The sequence below is a fragment of the Phyllostomus hastatus genome, unplaced genomic scaffold (genome assembly GCF_019186645.2).
Source record: "Phyllostomus hastatus isolate PE091 unplaced genomic scaffold, TTU_PhHast_1.1 phas_contig_210, whole genome shotgun sequence".
Lineage (NCBI taxonomy): Eukaryota > Metazoa > Chordata > Mammalia > Chiroptera > Phyllostomidae > Phyllostomus > Phyllostomus hastatus.
In genome coordinates, this window is record NW_025333737.1 from 16366853 (window position 1) to 16388402 (window position 21550).

At 39.3% G+C, this 21550-nt stretch overlaps 2 protein-coding genes and 1 pseudogene across 3 annotated transcripts in view; 2 read left to right on the plus strand and 1 right to left on the minus strand.

Annotated features, from left to right (window-relative positions):
• Positions 1 to 21550, plus strand: part of GDPD1 (glycerophosphodiester phosphodiesterase domain containing 1) — a 41928-nt gene that overhangs the window by 4466 nt on the left and 15912 nt on the right. For both annotated transcript variants that reach the window (XM_045836566.1, XM_045836567.1), the window contains 2 exons: positions 10876 to 10918; positions 19698 to 19833. In XM_045836566.1, coding sequence (XP_045692522.1) covers positions 10876 to 10918; positions 19698 to 19833 — 179 coding nt within the window. The remainder of the gene's footprint in view (positions 1 to 10875; positions 10919 to 19697; positions 19834 to 21550) is intronic.
• Positions 9410 to 9816, plus strand: LOC123817100 (signal recognition particle 14 kDa protein-like). Its single transcript, XM_045836568.1, has one exon. The coding sequence runs from the start codon at positions 9410 to 9412 to the stop codon at positions 9737 to 9739; it is 330 nt and encodes a 109-aa protein (XP_045692524.1). The 3' UTR covers positions 9740 to 9816.
• LOC123817099 lies at positions 18656 to 19040 on the minus strand (annotated as a pseudogene).

Here is a 21550-nt window from a genome sequence, read left to right on the forward strand (position 1 = left end):
AAAGATGGGACCCATATTAAGAAATGCTCTTTTGTGTATACGAACTCTAATCCTTACAAACTCTTTATGCCCTTACATAAATTATATGCACTGTTACCAAGGTGCGCTGTAAATGTTGAGTAAACAAATGAATTTAGAAATGAAGAAGGGACCTACTTTGTTGTGTGATTTACTAAATAACTCCATTTTGAGTTGAGATAGGATCATATATTCAAACATTTTTTTTAAAATATTTTATTTAGCCCTGGCTGGCATAGCTCAGTGGATTGAGCTCGGGCTGCGAACCAAGCAACGCAGGTTCGATTCCCAGTCAGGGCACATGCCTAGGTTGCAGGCCATAGCCCCCAGCAACTGCACATTGATGTTTCTCTCTCTCTCTCTCTCTCTCTCTCTCTCTCCCTCTCCCTCCCCCCCTTCCCTCTCTAAAAATAAATAAATAAATAAATAAATATTTTATTTAGCCCTGGCTGGTGTGGCTCAGTGGACTGAGCGCTGGACTGCAAAGCAGAAGGTTGCTGGTTTGATTCCCTGTCAGGGCACATGCCTGGGTTGCAGGCCAGGTCCGCAGTAGGGGGTTTGTGAGAGGCAACCACACATGGATGTTTCTCTTCCTCTCTTTCTCCCTCCCTTTTCCTCTCTAAAAATAAATAAATAAATAAATTTTTAAAAGATTTTATTTATTCATTTTTAGACAGAGGGGGAGGGAGGGAGAAAGAGAGGGAGAGAAATATTCATATGTGGCTACCTCTTGCACTCTCCACACTGGGGAACCTGGCCTGCAACCCAGGCATGTGCCCTGAGTGGGATTGGAACCGGTGACTCTTTGGTTTGCAGGCCCACGCTCAGTCCACTGAGCCACACCAGCCAGGGCTATTTAAACATTAAGATGTGTGTTATTTGCACTAAGCTGTCTTTGCCAATATCAGAAATTATTTAATTCTGAATGTTGTTCTTTTGTGGCTAATGCACATTTATTATATTTGTCATTGGTTTATAAACATCACACACACATACACATGCATGTATAATGTACGCAAAGATATAAATGATAGTGGTGCTTGGAGCTTAACTAAAACAAGTTTGCAATGTTTACTGAATGTATTGGTATATAAAACATTTGGGAGGTCAAAAGGAAACTGAACAGATGTTTCCTGCCTTTTAATCTAATTAAAGCTGCAAAAGAGAACATTCCCTTTATTTTTCCTATCCTATAAGAAATTAACCAATCACAGAATAATTATGAAGCACTGTATAAGGCAGGAAAAGTTAATATAGAATGAAAGCTTAGGAAGTAAATAGTAAAGCTGTAAGTAAAGTGAGTTGAGAATTTTCAGAGAAGGTTTTCTCGAAGGGGGAAAATGTGAACTGGTGAGGAGGGAGGCAGGAGGAGACAGCTGAGGAATTACAAACAGATTGCATTAGGGCAGCGTGCAAAATGTATGATACTCATTCCCTTCCACATTTAATAATCAACTTCATAACTAAACTGTTGTTTATATGTAGAGTGGTTATTTGTAAAGCCAGGCATTGTTTAAGCTGCTTATTGGAAGAAAAGACATTAATGGCAAGCACGCTTCTAGGAATGACGTGATCATAATTGAAAAGGAAAGGAATTTAAACCATTTCACCAGAGAGGCACTAACACCAAATAATTCCTTGGAGAGGAGTAGCATACTCTTAATTAATCCCTTAGTTGCTCCCCGGGCTTTCACCGTATGCATCTAACAAGTAATTTGTGGGCACTGTCATTGTGAAGCTTATCTTCAAGCTGTACAGACAAACAGAAGAGTGTGGGAAGAAGGACCGAGAGGAATCACTCATCTGGAACGCTGAGCACTGAAGCCACGTGGCCAGATCGGCGGCAGCACCGCAGCTGCCGCAGTCAGCGGGGAAGAGAGTGGGGCCTGAGATCGCGCTGCTTGTGCACAGGTCCCCCTTCCACTTCTCGGCCAGGCAACCTGACTTTTTTTTTTCTTGAGATGGTAATACTTACCATGGTTGTGGGGTTTTAAATGAGATATAAAATTCTCTGCACAGGATTTAGCTTCTGTTAAGTATTAATACCTTGACCACCTTTTCAAAATTTTATTTACTATTGGCTGTAAAATATAAACTTATAAAATAGATAAAAGATGGTAAGTAGTAGTTTTTGCATGCTTGACTTCTTAGGTTTAAATGAATTACAGTTAAAATTAATATGGAAAACAGACAGACTTTGAATTTAAATATTAGTAGAAATATTTATTTATTAACTGGGGAAATTTATTTCAGGGTACCAAGTCTCTATCCTATATTTTTCTTAACTCTTTCCCCCCAGATTAAAAGATCACAGCCCTGGCCAGTGTGCCTCAGTGGTTTGAGTGCCGACCTGCAAATCAAAAGGTCACTGGTTCAATTCCCAGTCAGGGCACATCCCTGGGTTGCAGGCCAGGTCCCCAGTTGGGGTGTGTCAGAGGCAACTAATCGATGTATCTCTCACATTTCTTTCCCTCTTTTTCACTGCCTTCCCCTGTCTCTGAAAGTAAATAAATAAAATCCTTTGAAAAAAATCAGAGAAAAAAGATGTATATTACAAAGCCCTTGCTATTGGAATTTGAGGAGGCTAATAAAAAATATTGCTTACTTTCCCTTTGCAAGTTTGGAACCAATTAAAAAATAAAATACCATCATCAGAAAGATGGACATGAACGTACTAATAGAGCTGATGTTGGACTCTATAATCTTCTCTCTAAATTGAACTTAATACTAAAACTGGAGGCCTTTTTCTCACATGGGTAGCGCCTGCCTTGGCAAACTTTCTGTACAGATGAGTAGAAATGTTCCTTCTACAGTGGCTGGGCCACTGCAGATTAAGAGGACTCTGAAGGATTCGGTCACAGGTGGACAGACCGTTCTGTTCCCTAAGTCACTTCTCCCGAGAGAAGTGTGAGTGGGAGTAAAGAAGAGTTAAAAGTGTTTCGTCCGTTCTTTTCCCTTCTTGGGGACTGGGGTGGAATTTTCCTTCATTGGGTAGAAATAGGTCATAGGGGGCAGATGTTTCCCCTCAGTTCTTGCCTTCAAAAAGCATTCTTAGGCCTTGCTGGTGTGGCTCAGTGGACTGAGCGCCAGCTTGTGAACCAAAAGGTCACTGGTTCAATTCTAGTCAGGGTGCATGCCTGGGTTGCAGGCCAGGCCCCCAGCTGGGGGCCTGCCTGCAAGAGGCAGCCAATGGATCAATAAATGATTGATGCTTTTCTCCCTCCCTTCCCCTCTCTCCAAAAAAAAAAAATGTTTTTTAGGGTTTAGTTGAATATACCTGAATACAAAAATCATAAAACTTGAACTAAGTCATTTTTAAAAAAATTAGGTATAGCATACATGTAGTTAATAAAACTAATCTTAAGTGGTACAGCTTAATTAAAAATATATATATATGTATATACACATACATTCAGGTAGCCACCACTTGGATCAAGACATAGAACATTTCTAGAATAATATAAGATTCCTTCAATTCACTCCTCCATCCCCAGAAATAACCACTCCTCTGACTTTTATCATTGATTATTTAAGACAGTGGTTTTCAAAGTTTGGTCTATGGACTCCTGGGAGTCCCCAAGACCCTTTCATGGTTCACCAAGGTTAAACTATTTTCATAAGATATTATTTACCTTTTTCACTTTGTTGACATTGGTACCAATGTTGCAAAAGCAGTAGTGGGTAAAATTGCCGTCTCTTTACTGAGAATGAAAACAGTGGTGCTCAGTAATAATATACTTTAGTAGCCATTGTAGTCTTCATCACCACTCACAGTTTATAAAACAGGCAGTTTCACTTAAGAGTATATTTGATGTGTTAGTAAAAATTAATTTTGTTAAATTTCAACCATTGAGTACACATGACTTTTTACATTTTAAATTTTTAACTATATTTTATTGACTATGCTATTACAGTTGTCCTGATTTTTCCCACTTTGCCCCCCTCCACCCAGCACCCCTACTCCCTCCAGCAATTGGCCCACCATTGGTCATGTGTATAAGTTCTTTGGCTACTCCATTTCCTATACTGTACTTTATATCCCCATGGCTATTCTGTAACTACCTATTTGTACTTATTAATCCCCTCACCTCTTCACCCCACCCCCCCATCTGACATCCTTCCTGTAACTAACTTTGTTTCTCTAGCTTTTAAAGTTTCTCTTTATCTTTAACCTTTGGCCTTTTAATAATGATGTGACTTGGAGTGGGCCTTTTTGTATCCATCATAATCGGGACTCTGCACTTCCTGGACTTGCATGTCTATGTCCTTCACCAAATTAGGGAAGTTTTCTTTTCACTAGTTTTTCAGATTCCAATTTCTTGCTCTTTCTCTTCTCCTTCTGGCACCCCTATGAGGTGAATGTTGGACCTCTTAAAGTTTTCCCAGAGGTTATTTATACTATCCTTATTATTTTTTTATTCTTTTTTCTTCTTGTTCTTTTTTAAGATTTTTAAAATTTATTTTTAGAGAGAAGGGAAGGGGAGGAGAAAGAGAGGGAGAAAAATATAAATACGTGGTTGCCTCTTACACATCCCCTACTGGGGACTTGGCCTACAACCCAGGCATGTGCCCTGATTGGGGATTGAACCGACAACCTTTTGGATTGAAATCCATGCTCAATCCACTGAGCTACGCCAGCCAGGGCTTCCTTCTTGTTCTGTATGGTAGTTACTTGCTTCCTTACGTTCCGGATCATTGATTTGATTCTTGGCTTCATCCATTCTACTGTTTCATGTAAATTGCCCTTTATTTCACTTAGTATATCCTTCATGTCTGACTGTCTTTTTCATGCTGCTGAGGTCTTCACTAAGTTCCTTGAGCATCCTTATGAACAGTGTTTTGAACTCTGCATCTGATAGATTGCTTATCTCCATTTCGTTTACCTCTTTTTCTGGACTTTTGATCTGTTCTTTCATTTGGGCCATGTTTCTTTGTCTCCTCATTTTGGCAGCCTCCCTGTGTTTGTTTCTATGTATTAGGTAGAACTGCTATGACTCTGTGTCTTGGTAGTGTGGCCTAATGTAGTTGGTGTCCTATGGGGTCCAGTGGCACAGCCTTCGCAGTCACCCAAGCTGGGTACTCGTGGTGTGCCCTCTGTTTGGGCTGAGTACACCCTTCTCTTGTGGTTGAGCTTTGGTTGCTGTTGGCAGATCAACAGGAGGGATTTATCCAGGCCAGTCAGCTGCAAAGACTGGCTGTGATGACTGGTGACCAACCTCTGCCCTCCAAGGAGGATCAGGTGTGCATGGGCAGTGCAGGTAGTGCTCTGTCATGGTCTGTAGCTGTCCACTGGGTGTGCTGGGTGGTGCAGGCCAAGGTCAGCCCCTTCTGCCTGGGTGAAACACATTGCACCCAAGGCATCCTGCCTGAGCTGTAAAGCAATCTGAGATGGCTGCTACTTGTGCTGGGCTCGGAGATTCCCAGGTGAAGCCAAGCTGTGACCCTAATCTGGCTGCCACTAGTGCGAGCCTGGAGCTCACTGAGGCCAGCTGTTGCTGGTGTGAGAGGACTTAGGAGTCAAGACCAGTCATTCTTCTGCAAAAGCAGCCTTGGTGGGCCCGTAAGTTGGGTAGGGTGGAGCCTCTGTGGATCTCCAAGGTGGGTCACACTGTTAGCCAGGTTGATGGAGTCTCAGATATGGCACCTGCCTACCGGCTCTTTTGGGGGAGGGCTTAGCAAAGGGACAATGGCCTCTGCTTGCCCCGATGCAGACACTTCAGTCTCTCCCTGTATACCACTGGTGCCCCGTCAAGCTGCCACCCTGGTGCTGGAGCTCACAGGGAGCGAGTCAGAGTAGGCGAGTCTGTGTGTGGGTTCCCCAAGAGGAACTGCTTAGGACTCCAGCAGCCTCCACTGAGTCAATCCCTGCTGGTTTTCGCAGCCAGAAATGGGAACTTATCTTCCTGGCACTGGAATCCTGGGCTGGGGGGCCTGGTGTGAGTCTGGGACTCCTGGGTCCCAAGGTTTCCCTTCCGATTTTTCATCCATGTGGGTATGGGGCCAGCCCATTCTGCGTCCACAGCCTGGATGCATGTGGTTCCTTCAATTCCATAGTTGTCAGACTTCCATTCAACTCGATTTCTGAGGTTCCTGAATGATGGTGGTTCTATATTTTAGCCATAATTTTGATGTGGCTGTGTGAAGAGGCGAGCCATGTCTGCTTATGTTGCCCTCTTGACCTGAAGCCACAACTTTTTTTACAAAAGATTTTATTCATTTATTTTCAGAAAGAGGGGAAGGAAGGGAGAGAGAGAGGGAGAGAGCATCCATCACTTGCCTCTTGTACACGCCCTGTCCTAGATGAGCCCGCAGCCCAGGCACGTGCTCTGACTGGGGATCAAAATGGCCACCTTACACTTTGCGGGATGATGCCCGACCCACAGAGTCACAGCGGCCAGGGCACAACTTCTAATACTCGGTGTGACACAGTGGGCAGCACTCACAGAAGACTTGCTGCTCGCCGAAGTGTGGTGGTGCTGGTCTCAAGGAAGGGCCCTTGTGCAGTCATTGGAGCTGTGAGCTGGATTAACCTTTCCCCCACAGAGCACCGTTTTTACTTTGAAAAAACTGACAAACTGGTTGTTCATACTTGAATATTCAGTAGATATGTTCTAGAAAATTAATAAGGTGTATCTCTCCGAAGAAAAATAACTTAGCTGCCTCCTGCGAAAGCAGTGCCAATGATTAAATTTGAGCTTTTAAGCAAATATTAGAGTTTTGAAAACTTGTACCTTCCACTGTGAGCTTGATAGCTTTCCAATTCTCAAATATTATCTTGATGAGATCAGATATTAATGAGTGAAATTTAAAAAAAATATTGTATAAAGAAATGTGTCAGCATTTAAACAATTAGCATAATTCAGTGAATCAGTGTTTTCCAAAAAACTAGTCTAGTGCATAATATTACAAAATCATGCATGGGTGAAAGATCCATTCAGAGTTCACAGTGGACCAGTGGATTTTTTTTCCCAAACGATAGGTGATAGTTTACTTAGAAAATTACAGATGTAGTAGACGTGAGCCAGCTGGGCTGCGTGGGCTCAAGAAGTGAGTTACAGAGGCAACTGAAGGGCCCTGGAAGCTTCGGAGAGACAGAGGCAAAGGTGACAGGTGACGTGCCGGGGGCGAAGGAGGGAAAGGGAACTGTATGGGCATGCCCACGAGGGAGCGCTCACCTGGGTGTTTAGGTAACAGAGCATGAAAGGGTCACTGACATGATCAGATTCCACGCTGCAGTTAACTTTATAAAAACTACCCCTTGTTGACTTTTGGCACAGTATCAAAGAAGAATCTTTTCTAACGACGTATCCGGGTCAAGGTTGACACATATGTATGAAGCAGACAGGAGAATCTAGCTGCCTTCTATTAAGCCAGACATTAAAAGAGATTTACAGAAATGTAAACAGTGCTGTTCTCATTAAATTTTTGGAAGATAGTTATTTTTCATAAGATGTACATTAACGTGAAATGGGTATGCTATTTTCACATAAATAGATTTAAAACACTTTAGAAGTCAATTTCTCTCTGAGGTGGTCAGTAAAAGAGTCCTAAGACCAAAGTGGCTGGGAACTGCCAGTGTAATTCTTGTCTGTAGTAAGAATCATTGTAATCTGAGGTGATAAAAAAAAGTGCTTCCATGGAGGACTTGAGAGGGGAGTTCATTCTGGAATTAATGTTAAGAAACACTGGGAGGCGGTGGGGAAGAGACTCTCCCAGGCGCATGAGCACGGGCTGAAGACTCTGAGTCTCCCCTCTTTTTAAAAGTAGCTTCTGTGCACTGTAGAGCATTTGCACAGTATAGAGGAACGCATACTAGAAAAGAAGTCATCTGTATTCTGACCATCTGGAGACAACTGTTATTAATTTGATTGTTAAGTTAAACTGCTCACTGCTTCTTGTGCCAAAAAGCAAGGGAATGAGAAGGACGCAGCAGCCAGCTTGCAGGTTCTAGCGAGGTTGGCTTTGGTCACTTGGTTAAAGTGTTTTCCTAGAGACTTTTCCATTGTGAAGTTACTCCTTCACTCTTTGTAGTTAGTAAGTGTTTTTGTAGGGAGATACGTTAAAACCGCATTCCTCATCGAACTCTCCATTTATTAAAGTGAACTGGGAATTTCCTATTTTACTCAACAGTTTAAAAACCTCTTGCTGTCATCAGCTGGATGCTAACATTGTTCGGTGGTGGCTGGTGACAGCTCCTTCAAATGGACTGCCGTGTCCTTTTAACTTCCTTGTTTTTTGGCACAATAAGCAAGCAGTCTGCAGTTTAACTTAACCTTTCGTTACCCATTTTTTTTTTGGTGACATTCTAGAGTGCTTTGTTCTTAAAATATTGGTTATCTGAATATAACATTTCCATAGTTTTTGACTAAAATAGGCACCAGCTAGATTTTTAAAAGTCATTTGACCTCAAAACAGCGCTTACTTTAGAAAAACACCTGTAGTATCTGTATTTACCTCACCTGTTTTCTGTTGCGCATCATCTCTATGTTAACTAAAGTAATGTGAAAATCAAAGTAGCCTTTCTTCACGGGGCGTGTATCCCTTCCCACTAGACCGATGTTAGAATATTAGGTTAATATATTTGTTTCTTCATTCCTTGACTTTCTGTTGATTATTAATTAGGTTATAAAAATACAATGTAATAATATTAAAGAATAAGAACATTTTAATACTCTTGCAACTATGTTCAGATGATATTATACGTAACATTTTAATGCTAATACTTAAACAGCACCCTAAACTTGAAGTGCCTCTTTTTGCTTAGACAAAAGTGGCTGTTTTTCAAAGTATTTGGAAACATATTTCCAAAGTGTTTTCCCCATGCTTTTCATTAATTATTTAGTAATACTGAAGTCTTTTGGTTTAAAAATATTTTAAAACTTTGCATAATATGGCCAGCATATTATGCAAATAGATTTTACCTAGTATATAATACTAGATAATATTAGTTACTTTTCATCTGTGTCCTTTTTGTCATTACAGTATTATTCATGACTTTAGCAACAGACATTCACCAAACACCAATTACTATAATAATGGTATTAGTAATAATACTTCTTTACTTTTACTGAATATTCACTATTAAATTGAATATCTAATGCCATTAGCTATAAGATACACAAATTTTTATGTAATGCTAAAAGTTGCCGATTAAACTGTTACCATCCATTGTGAAATGCAGCCTAACTTCACAAATGTCGAAAAGTAAAAAGCTATTACTTTCTGAATTGATGGCGTGGCACTTAACTGTTAATTCATTTAATTACGGCAGTCCAAGGAGATGGGTGCCATCAGTATCCTCATTCCTGTATAAGGAGGCAGAGATTAAGCGACTTTCCCTGGTGACACAAAAACATCAAATAGCGCTGATGGGTGGGATCGGCAGAGCGGGATGGTTCTGCTGGAGAGGAAGCAGTTCCTGACGGAGCTAACCAGGCTCTTTCAGAAGTGCCGATGGTGGGGCAGTGTGTTCATCACCCTCAAGAAGTACGATGGCCGAACTAAACCCATTCCGAGGAAAGGTTTTGTGGAGGGCTTTGAGCCCTCAGACAAGCGTCTGTTAAGAGCTACTGATGGGAAAAAGAAGATCAGCGCAGTGGTGAGCTCCCAAGAAGTGAGTAAGTTTCAGATGGCTTATTCAGACCTGTTGAGAGCTAACATGGATGGGCTGAGGAGGAGGGACAAAAAGAGCAAGAGCAAGAAGAGCAAAGCAGCACAGTGAAAAGTACGATTCCCTGTTTTCACCAGCTGACCACGGAATTGCTATTTTTCCTCTGGGTTTTACTTTTGGCCACAAAGCTAGGTTTCCGGTTCCCCTGCCTTAACTGTTTTGATGTGAGACTAGGGTCGTTTGGATGGAAGAAGAGCTGTGATGTTTACAGGGTGGCTGTGAGAAGCCGCTTTATTTTTGGCCTGGCTGACTGGTCTGTGTTGCCCAGTTGTGTACCCCTGGGTTATGGTTTAAAGTCTCTGCGGCCACCTGTGTGAAGAGCAATGTATCATTACACTTGCCTGCTTATCAGCATAGACTATCTTTTATTTATTCCTTTCCCCTCCCCATGGTAGTAGTTTCTCACAATAATTACTGATTCTGGAATGATAATGATTATGAGCAGGCTTTTACCCCAATCTTCTACGTGATTGGAATTAAAACTGGAAAATTTCATTAAAAGTTAGTTGTGTTAGCTCATGGGTATTCTTCCCAACTGGTTATATAATTTTATCATCATAGTACCTTTAGTAAATTTGCATGAGTTCTCATAGTCAAATGAGAGTTTGCCTAAGCACCTTTGGATAAACATATTACAAAATTAAGAATAAAGATTGTAAGTTGATGATATTTGATTATGCCCCTCAAAAAAAAATCAAATAGATTTTCGAGCAGAGATCCTAACTAACTCCAGAGTCCCACTCTCAACTCTATACCATACTGCCTTCAGCCAAGGTAATTAAAATACAACCTCTTAAACATTGTAAGTAATTCATGGCAAAGGAAGGAGAGAGGAAGTAAATAATTTATGCTATGATATGACAAATGCCTTAGTAGCGAGATACATAAGAAACTAAGAGGACTCAGAGGAAAGATTGTTTAACTCTGTCTGAGGAGATACCAAGTCCTCTTCTGTCTTTCCTACGACAAACAGATATTATAGTTTAAAAACTATGTTTAGGTTCTTCTAACCCTCCTGTGATGCTGTGGCTGTGTTTTGATCTTTGATCTTTCCTGGTACCACTATGCTCTTTAAAACACTCTAAACATCAAGATTCACAAGATATATCTTCTTAAAATGAATTTATGAAAAAATAAAATGTTCAAAGCATCTAAGTAAATGAAGTTTAAATTTAATGTTTTGACAGGTGCTGGGGAGAATTTGGAGAATACAATGGCAGCCTTTCAGCAGTAAGTGTATAAGACTATTCTTTTACCATTTATCATTAAAGTGATGATGGCTCACAGAGTGAAGCTAGCATACATGTAGCATCCACCTGTGATGGTTGTTTCTATTTCATGAAAGTTACTTTTTTATGTAGTTAGTCTGAAGTGTTACAAATAGTATTTGGTTTCCCCATAATGAGAAAAAACTAAACCAGAGGTTTGTAATAAAAAAATACTATAGTTCCAAAGTCGAAAGAAGACATTTGTAACAAGGAACATACTGTGTGTAATGCTAATTAGTCTTGGAGAGAAAGAGAAAAGGGGAAAATGAAACAACTGTTATACCAGCTGCTGTTTATGAATAGGATTATGTGTCTACTTAGTAATTCTTGTACAGACCTGAGCCTGTTAATCTGGCCTAAAACAGGGAATGTGAAAAGCTAAACCCCATGAAAGATGTTACCTAGCCATATTGATTTTCTTATATAATTCTTAAGCCATTTTTATGTTTATAAAGACAGCTGAGGCAGCAGGAGAATTTGGCTTATGTTTTTGTTCTGCTTCTCGTCATTCAGAGACACCTTAGAGTTTGTCTTTTCCTGTTACCAGGTTGAAAAGTACTGCTTCTCCATTATTTTAGTTTCATCGAAGTCCTGTCCCCCTGGATTTGTCATAGCTTGCTTTCTCTCTTCTATAATATGATGCATTTTTACTATAATCTCAAAAGTCTCTTACAGCTTTAAAATGCAGTCTCTTTCCTCCAATCACAGACTGTAAAACAGAATACTTTATTTTCTCTACTGAGGTTTTATATTTAGCTAGCTAGCTATAGCTGAACGTGTGTATAATTTCACGTGTACAACTTCCACACACATATTTAGATGCACAGTTGGCAAAGCACAAGTATTATGACATGGACGGGAGGATGAGAAGATGCAGGAGAGAGTATGAACAGTTGGTGTGGGAAACCCTGTTAAGAGTAACCATAAAATTGAAAAGATACCAGGACTAGATGAGCTATGATGTGGTAAAGAGGAAAAGTGTGAAATGTTTGAGATTAAGATGTGAGGATATGTGGACCAGGTATGTCTGGGAAATTGAAAGGACTTTAAGAATGTTTGGAAAATTAATTCATTATATTATAATGGAGCTAAAGAAGTAACTAGGACTGGCAAAGAAATAATTGTGAATCACAATTTATAGAAAATTCTGTATATGGCTCTTCAGTAAATTTTTGGAAACAAGAATCTTTCCTTATTGATCTCTCAATCCCTAACATCTAGCACTGGTGCTAACAGGCTCTTGCTAGTTGGCTTGTCGCAGCCACTGACCAGCAGTGACCGCAGAACGCTGCAGATGGCTCGTCGACACAGGAGAAAAACATGCACAGAGACAACCAGGTCCTGTGGGGAAGTAGGGACAGAATGGCCACTCTCTCTAGTGGGGAGCACCCGGTTCCCCCTCCAGAGAGGCTTTTTATTGGTTTCGTTTGCATAAGAATTCAGGTAAAGCTCATTACTCGTTTTTAGGAAGTAAGGATCGAACAATAGATAACAACAAGGAAGTCTGAGGGCCTATTTTGAGTCAGGGTCAAAGAGCTGTAAAACTTTGAGGAACAAACTTACTCCTTCCTTGGACCCTTATCATTCAACTGAGAGCATTCTAAACAAAGCATGTTTCACAGGATTTTACATATTCTTTCTTAGAATATTCTTTCTTCACCTGGGGAACCTACCCTTTCCAGCACAGGGCTGCACCACCCTCTGTCATTGTTTCAGGCTTAGGTGGAGCAAGGCAAGTAAGGCAGCCAAGAGATAAGGAGATTTTCTCACAGACAGTGAGGACTCAGGCTTTGTCAAAGCTGAGGGGCGAGGGTCCATCACCCCCTTTTGCTGTAGCCCCAAAGTCCTACCTTGGGGGCCTCCCATGTGATTGTGCCTGTCTTAGGTTGTTTCCCCCTTAGGTAATCTTACCCATCATTGGCTAACTGACCAAGCATTGGGGGCCAGGCAGGGTGAAGTAAAAGCAGAAGTGGTGCTCCTGCCAGGGAGATAAGCTTTTGTCTCCTTGCTGGCTTACGGTCAAAGTCACTTCCTCAGCCTTAGCGGGGGTTACAGCTTCTGATACCAGGCAGGGCGGTTCCCAACAGTTGCTCACTAATGAGATACACGGAATAGGGCACTCAGAACAAAGCAGAATATTAGCAGAAGACAGATGAAGGAGATAGAACCCCATCCATAATAAACAGAGCCAAAATCTAAGGAATTATACTACCCACACACAGAGTCACTAAGCCCTTGAGTATGTAAAATCTGGTTCTTAAGAGCTAATAAAACTAGGTTATTAAACCAGGCTGCCTTTGTAAATACCCATAGGACAGTTTGATCCCTGTGGTATTAACTTGAATGGTAAGAGAAAAAAACAAATTGTATTAGCAGTAGCTAGAAGTAAAAGTTGGCAGACAGTCAAAGTAATTAATCAGCAACCTGAATCTCATGATAAATTTTTTAGACTATCTAATTAATATAATAGTAATGGTCATATCAATGAAATGGGAATGATAATACAACCACAATGTTGTGAGCAGGAAATGAAATTCAAATAAATTCCTTACTGTGAATTCCCGTTGTAAATTGTATGCATTCTGTGGAGTTTCAAGTAATTTCACATCTTCTTTTAAAGGTATAGTTTAATTTCTTTATCTGGAAATGTTGAGTCCTGGCTCCCTAACTTTTTTCAGGGGTTGTCATCAGCTTTTCAGAAATGTATCTACAAAATATCTGGTGTTTCAATTGAAGTAGTGCATATTGTTATTTATGGAAAAATTTGTAGGCAAAAGTGATAAATTCTTTTCTTGCTATTTTCTAGCTATTTGTATATCAAATTAGGGATAATTTTATTAGGATAATTTATAAATTGTCCTAGATGCACTTACTGTTGCTCTAGATTTTTATTTATTAGCTTGTTCATAAGAGGTAAGCATGCAATAAATAATGTTTTGCATGTAACTCTCAAACATTTAAATAAATAGCATTTCAGCTAAAGGCAAGCTTTATACTTAGAAAAATTTCCTAGGTAATAAGTAAGTATACTTTTTTATTATTTGTTCATGTAGTTTCTATTTTTATTTTTTAACATATAATCTTTTTTATATTTCCTTCCATGACCATTTAGTCCCCTTATATCCCCTCCCCCCAGCAACCACCACATTGTTGTTCATGTCCGTGAGTCCTTTTTCTTTTTTGCTCAATCCCTGCACCCCCTAACCTCCCCACCTAATTTTTTTTAAATACAGGAAAATACAGATAACCCCTGCTCTTCCCCTCCCTTCACACACTCATACAAAAAAGAAAGAAAGAAAAGAAAAGAAAAAGAAAGCAAGACATGCTCATGACCAAAAATCAGTAGTATCATTTTTTACCTTTTACAAAGGACAGAATTTATTTCAAAACTGTTCATTAGCTATGTATGTTACTTACAGTTTCTACAGATTTTATCCTTTTTAAAAAAATAAACAGTATAACAACAATATTTAAGGAAATTAAAAAATACAGAAAAAAAAGAATTTTTCCAACCTAAAAACTGTTTTTGTTTTCTTATTCCTCCTTTGATTTCATTTTTACACATTTCTGGCTCTGACAAAGACACATTGGCAAACATTGTCTTTTAAAGGTGGATATCCTTTAGAAGAGGTCACTTAAAGCTAACAACTTAATTATTTACATCTTAGTAAGAATTACATTAAGGAACCAGGCCAGTTGGTTTGTTTCCTTTAAAAACTGGTGATCAGGGCACGGATGGGGAGGGTCCCTTAAAGAGGAGCAAGGGAGCAGGTTTGAGACTGTGGCACAAGGCCCGCAAGTAGCCATTGGGACTTTTGAAATGAGATGCTGGTTGGGGGTGGATCATTAGAAGCAGGCAAAGTAAGAAAAATGGGGAATATTTAAAATCATTAGATCTGGGATGGCCAAGGATCTTCAAAGTCATCTAGTCCGGCTCATGATTGGATGCTTGCATTTCTGACAATTTGATTCTTTCTTTTTTGACCAGTGAATTACCACTTTTTTGAGAAACATGAAGAAACTTACTTAATTGTTAAAACTTGATTCTTTAATTGTTACATAATATTTCAAAATTATTTGTTTTAGGTTAAGTACTCTATACCAGAAGATACATTCACCCCATTTCGGAGAGTCATAGTCAAATAGGAATCATGAGTGCTTATGTATTTTAAAAGAATGTTAAGTTTCTCTTAGGTCAAACTCCTGCTATAATTCATTCCATAATTCTTTTTTTTTTTTTTTTGACAAAATGTATTCATAATGTAAGTGTTCTTATTTTTCCATTATAAAAGTTTAGGCAGGTGCCCTAGCTGGCATAGCTCAGTGGATTAAGCGCAGGCTGCAAACCAAAGCATTGCAGGTTCAATTCCCAGTCAGGGCACATGCCTGTGTGGCAGGCCACGGCCCCCAGCAACCGCACATTGATGTTTCTCTCTCTCTCTCTTACTTCCTCCCTTCCCTCTCTAAAAATAAATAAATAAAATCTGAAAAAAAAAGTTCAGGCAGGCATACCTCATTGTGTTTCACTTTCTTGTGCTTCACAGATACTGCATTTTGTTTTGTTTTTTACAAATTGAAGCTTTGTGGCAACCTTGCATTGAGCAAGGTAGTTGGCTCCATTTTTCCAACATTTTGTGTTTCTATAACACATTTTTGTAATTCTTGCACTATTTTGAACTTTTTTATTACTGCTATAATTCTTAAGATGATCTCTGATCAGTGATCTTTGGTTTTAACTATTGCAGTTGTTTTAGGGTGCCGTGAACCACACCCATGTGAGACAGTGCGCTTAATCAGTAAAGGCTGTGTGTGTTCCGACTACTCCATGGGTATTCCCCATCTCGTTTCCTTTTCGGGTCTCTTTATTCCCAGAGACACAACAATATTGAAATTGGGCCAATCGATAACCTTACAATAGCCTCTACATGTTCAAGTAAAGAGAAGAGTTGCATGCCTCTCACTTTAAATCAAAAGCTAGGAGAATTAAGCCTAGTGAGGAAGGCACGTTGAAAGTGGAGACAGGCTGAAAGCTAGTCCTCTTGCTCTAAACAATTAGCCAAGTTGTAAAAGCAAAGGAAATATTCTTGAAGGAAATTAAAAGTGCTACTCCGAAGAACACATGAATGATAAGAAAGCAAAACAACCTGATTGGTGATATGGAGAAAGTTTTAGTGGTCTAATAGAAGATCAAACCAGCCACAACATTCAGCTGAGCCAAAGCCTAACCCAGAGCAAGGCCCCAACTCTGCATTTAAGGCTGAAAGAAGTGAAGAAGCTGCAGAAGAAAAGTTTGAAGCTAGCAGAGGTTGGTTTCTGAGGTTTGAGAAAATAAACTGTTTCTATAGCAGAAAAGTGCAAGGAGACGCAGCAGTGCTGATGTGGAAGCTGCAGCAAGTCACCCAGAAGATCTGGGTAAGATAATTAATGAAGGTGGCTGCACTAAGCAGATGAGCCGTGTAGATGAAACAACCCTATGTTGGAAGAAGATGCTACCTAGGACTCTCATAGACAGGAGAAGCCAATGCCTGGCTTCAAAGCATCAGAGGACAGGCTGCCTCTCTTTTTAGGGGCTAATGCAGCTGCTGACTTTAAGTAGAAGCCAATGCTCATTTACCATTTTGAAAATCCTAGGGCCCTATAGAATTATGCTAAATCGACTCTGCTCATGCTCTAATAATGGAACTATAAATTCAGGATGAGAGTATATCTGCTTACGGCATGGTTTACTGAATATTTTATATCCACTGTTAAGACTTACTGCTCAGGATAAGAAAGATTCCTTTCAAAATTTATTGCTCATAGACAATGTACCTGGTCACCCAAGAGCTCTGATGGAGATGTATAATGAGACGAATGTTTTCATGCCTGCTAGAATGACATCCATTCTTCAGCTCAAGGATTAAGGAGTGATTTCAACCATCAAGTCTTATTATTTAACAAATATTTTGTAAGGTTATAGCTGCCGTACGTAATGATTCCGCTGATGTATCTGGGCAAAGTAAATTGAAAACCTTCTAGAAAAGAGTCACCATTCTAGATGTTAAGAACATTTGAGACACATGGAAAGAGGTAAAAATATCAACATTAATAAGAGTTTGGGAGAGTTGGTTCATTTCATCGTGGATGACTTTGGGGGGTTTAAGACTTCACTGGAGGAAATAACTGCAGATGTGGAGGAAACAGCAAAGGAACTAGAATTGGAAGTGGAACCTGAAAACATGGCTGAATTGCTGCAATCGTGATAAAATGTTAACATATGACAAGTTGCTTCTAATGGATGAGTAAAGAAAGTGGTTTCTTGAGATGGAATCTAATAAACTCTAAAGTGAAAAAGATGGAAAATAATTAAAATAGTGTTGTCATTGTGGGATTACAGGTAAATATTTTCATCTGAATGTTTTCAAATATTCCTTATAAGAGTGCTCTGATATGCATACAATCTAATGTAGGCAGAGCCTACTCCTGGTGAAGATGCTGTCGAGGTGGTTGAAAGGACAGCAGAGAATTTAGAGTATTACACAGACTTAGTAATAGCAGGGTTTGAGAGGTTTGATTCCAATTTTGAAAGACTTTCTGCGGTGGATCAAACACTATCAAACAGCATCACATGCCACAGAGAAATCATTCGTGAAAGGAAGAGTCAGCCAATGTGGCAAACTTCATTGTTGTCTCATTTTAAGAAATTGCCGCATTGACCCTGACCTTCAGCAGTGAACACCTGGTTGGTCAGCAGCCACCGACACTGAAGCAAGACCCTCCACCACCAAAAAGATTGTGATTCACTGAAGGTTCAGATGATGGTTAGCAGTTTAAAAAGTATTTTTTAATTAAGGCAAATACATTGTTTTTTAGACATAATGCTTTTGCACATGTTTTTGAAGTAGATGCCTTGGCAATCAAAGCTTAAGTCAGTTACTTGCGTTACAAGAAAAAAAATGTCAGGGCTTACACTACACTGTAGCTTTGTAGTAGGTTTTGAAATCACAAAGTGTGAGTCTTCTACCTTTGTTCTTTTTTTTTTTTTTTTCAAGATTGTTTTGACTGTGTGGGGTTTCTTGAGTTGCCATATAAATTTTAGGTTGGATTTTTCTATTTTTTCAAAAACATTATTGGGATTTTGAGAGGAAATACACTGAGTCTGTAGATCAGTGTAACATTTACACGTAACAATGTTAAGTACTCCAGTTCATGAACATGGGATGTCTTTCCATCATGTATCTCCTTTTTAATTTCTTTCAGCAATGTTTTATAGTTTACATTGTACAAGTCTTTTACCTCCTTGTTAATTTCTAAGATTTTTATTCTTTCGATGCTATCATAAATGGAATTGTCTTATGATACCCTTTCTAATATGGACTCTCCCCTTTTTTTCCCTCTTCGCTTAATTGCTTTGGCTAGAATTTCTTTTTTATTTTATTTTATTTATGTATTTTCAGAGAGACAGGAAGGGAGGGAGAAAGAGAGAAACATCAATCTGATGCCTCTCGCATGCCCCCAGCTGGGGACCTGGCTCACAACCCAGGCATGTGCCCTGACTGGGAATCGAGCCAGCAACCTTTCGGTTTGCAGGCTGGCACTCAGTCCACTGAGCCACACCAGCCAGAGCTGGCTAGAATTTCTTTCTTCTTTTTTTCTTTTCTTTTCCCTTTTTTTTTCTTTGTCCTCTGAGGCATTTTATTTGCACATATGTGTTATATCTCTAGAAAAAGAATCCCAGGATTTTCCCTCCTGTGTGTTTTCGTCTTGCTTCTTCATGGTCCTTGATGCCTGCTGAGGTTGCCTGTACAGTGAACCAAGCCGACAGGACAGAAGCAGGTGGTTCTGCCATCTTCCTAGATACTGGAGTTGCACGTCAGATCTGGGGCTGATTACACTACACTTGTTCAATCTGCCTATACAGTTCACAACAGTTTTTCCAGCCCTGTGGTCAATACTTCCAAATTCTCCAGTGGAACCATGTTTCATTATCACAGAAACCAGACGGTGACTTTGGTGCACGGCCTGATAAGAACCTGGCGTTTGCCTCTCTTTTTGACATTGCTGATACTCTTGAGAGCGTCCAGCAGGACATTCATGCACACCATTATGGTGGCACAGAAAGGTGTCAGAAAGGGCTAGAATTCCTAATACTCTACTGAACTAAAGTGGCAAAAGCTGGCATCCTTTTCTTGTTTTTCACTCCTTTCATTTAATAGAAATGTAGGCCATTGGGCATTTACTTGCCCAATGTTACACAGCAAGTTAGTAGCAAAGCAGGAACTATTCCCAGATCTCTTAACTCCTGATCCAGTGTTCTTTCCATTATAAGGGTAATATAAATAGGGCAGCTGGTTAGAGAAAGGAGGCCACATGATTCCTTATTATTTTTTAAAGATTTTATTTTTTAGAGAGAGGGGAAGGGAAAAAGAGAGGAAGTGAAACATCAGTGTGTGGTTGCCTCTCATGTGCCCCGCACCGGGGACCCAGCCCATAACCCAGGCATGTACCCCAACTGGGAATCGAACCAGCAACCTTTGGTTCACAGGCCAGCACTCAATCCACTGAGCCACACCAGCCAGGGCTGATTCCTTATTCTAAGTTCACTTAAAATATTTTCTCATTAGTAAATCATAATAGATGACAGTGTTTAGAAATTTTTGCATTATGGGACTTTTTGATGTTTGATCTATAATTCTGAATTTTACATCTGATACATGTAACCTCAATGTTGAAGAACGTCATTACTCTTTGCATTTCTTCAGTGCGGTAACAATTGGAACTGACATGCTGGAACTGGACTGCCACATCACAAAAGATGAGCAGGTGGTTGTATCTCACGATGAGAATCTGAAGAGGTCAACTGGGGTCAATGTAAACATCTCCGATCTCAAGTACTGTGTAAGTATGAAACGCATGATACACTAATACCTAGTAGAGGTGAGAGCCGGTAAGATTTTTCAAAACAGTATCAGAGAGTGCATCAACAAATAATTTTTAAAAATGATAGTGATTAAATAATGAATGTCAAAGGAAATTTTAGGAAACTATTCAGAGTTTCAATGAAGATGTATTCGCTATGTACATATGTGGAAACTTAGTTTTATAAGTATTTTCTTCTCTTTTTAAAAAAAAAGATTATTTATTTTTAGAGAGAGGGGAAGGGAGGGAGAAAGAGAGGGAGAGAAACATCAGTGTACAAGAGATACATAAATCAGTTGCTTCTCACACGCCCCCAAATGGGGACCTGGCCTGTAACCCAGGCATGTGCCCTGACTGGGAATTGAACCAGCGACCTTTGGTTGGCAGGCCAGTATGCAATCCACTGAGCCACACCAGCCAGGGTTAATTTTATACGTATTTTAACAAAATTACCAAAGTCCTAAAATTACCGAAGTCTAGCAAAACTAGTAGAGTTCAACTTGCCTGAAGTATCTATAATTTATTTGATTCAGATTAAATATGTAAACTGGTTTAAGTCTTAAAGTATGGGAAAGAACCCTCTAACAATCTTATTTTAGTGGTTTATATGCTCATTATAGTAAATACTAATAAACAAAAGGAAATATGCTCAATTTTGCCACTTAAAACTTATGTTAACATGTATGTATACCTTGTATGTTTATATAGTTGTCATCCTGCTGTGTATTATATATATAGTATTTTTAAACATTTTGGCATGATACAGCTGTTTCTTTTTAATAGACTTGAGTTTTTACAGTAGTTATAGGTTTACAGCAAAATTGAGAGAGAAAGTACAGAGAATTCTCACATAACCTCTGACCTGACATAGGCACAGCCTCCCTCCACCCCCACTATCAACATCCTGCACGAGACTGGTACATTTGTTACAGCTGATGAACCTACGCTGACACATCAGCATCACCCAAAGTCCATAGTTTACATCAGGCTTCACTCTTGGTGTTACACATTTCATAAGCTTTAACAATAGTGTCCTACAGAATGTCATTGCCCTAACCTTCCTGCACCCCGCAATCCCTGACAATCACTGATCTTTTCACTGTCTCCGTAGTTTTACCTTTTCCAGAATGTCATAGAGTTAGAATTGTACAGTATTGAGGCTCTTCAGATTCCATGCTTATTTTTCATAAACATTTTAAATGACTGCAGTTAATCCATTGAGTGAATATATAGTTATTTTAACCATTCCTCTGTTGTTGGGCTTTTGGATTAATTCTAAGTTTTCACCATAATAGTTAACACTGCACTGAACAAGATTATGCCTAAAGATAAAATTTTCTCTGTGCTTATATGCTTATATAACTTTAAGATATATAAATATATATTTACAAACACATATATTTATATTTATTAAATATTTATATAAAGATAACCTCTATATTTAAAATTATTTCCCTAAATAAACTCCCAGCAAAGAAACTGTTGGGTAAAAGATTAGGAATGTTATCTTGAAAAGATTAAGAATAATACATATTGAAAGTTGCTATTGACAGCTTGCTTTTAAAAGTGTGTAAAAGAGTTCTAGAATCTGATACTAGAAGAATTCTCATTTTGCTGTACTCTTACCATTATTTGGGCATTATAATTACACCAAACATTCCCTAATTTACTAGATTAAATTTTAGTTAGCATTTAT

Coding starts and splice junctions, on each gene's coding strand:
- LOC123817100 (XM_045836568.1), top strand. CDS start 9,410: ATGGTTCTGCTGGAGAGGAAGCAGTTCCTGACGGAGCTAACCAGGCTC.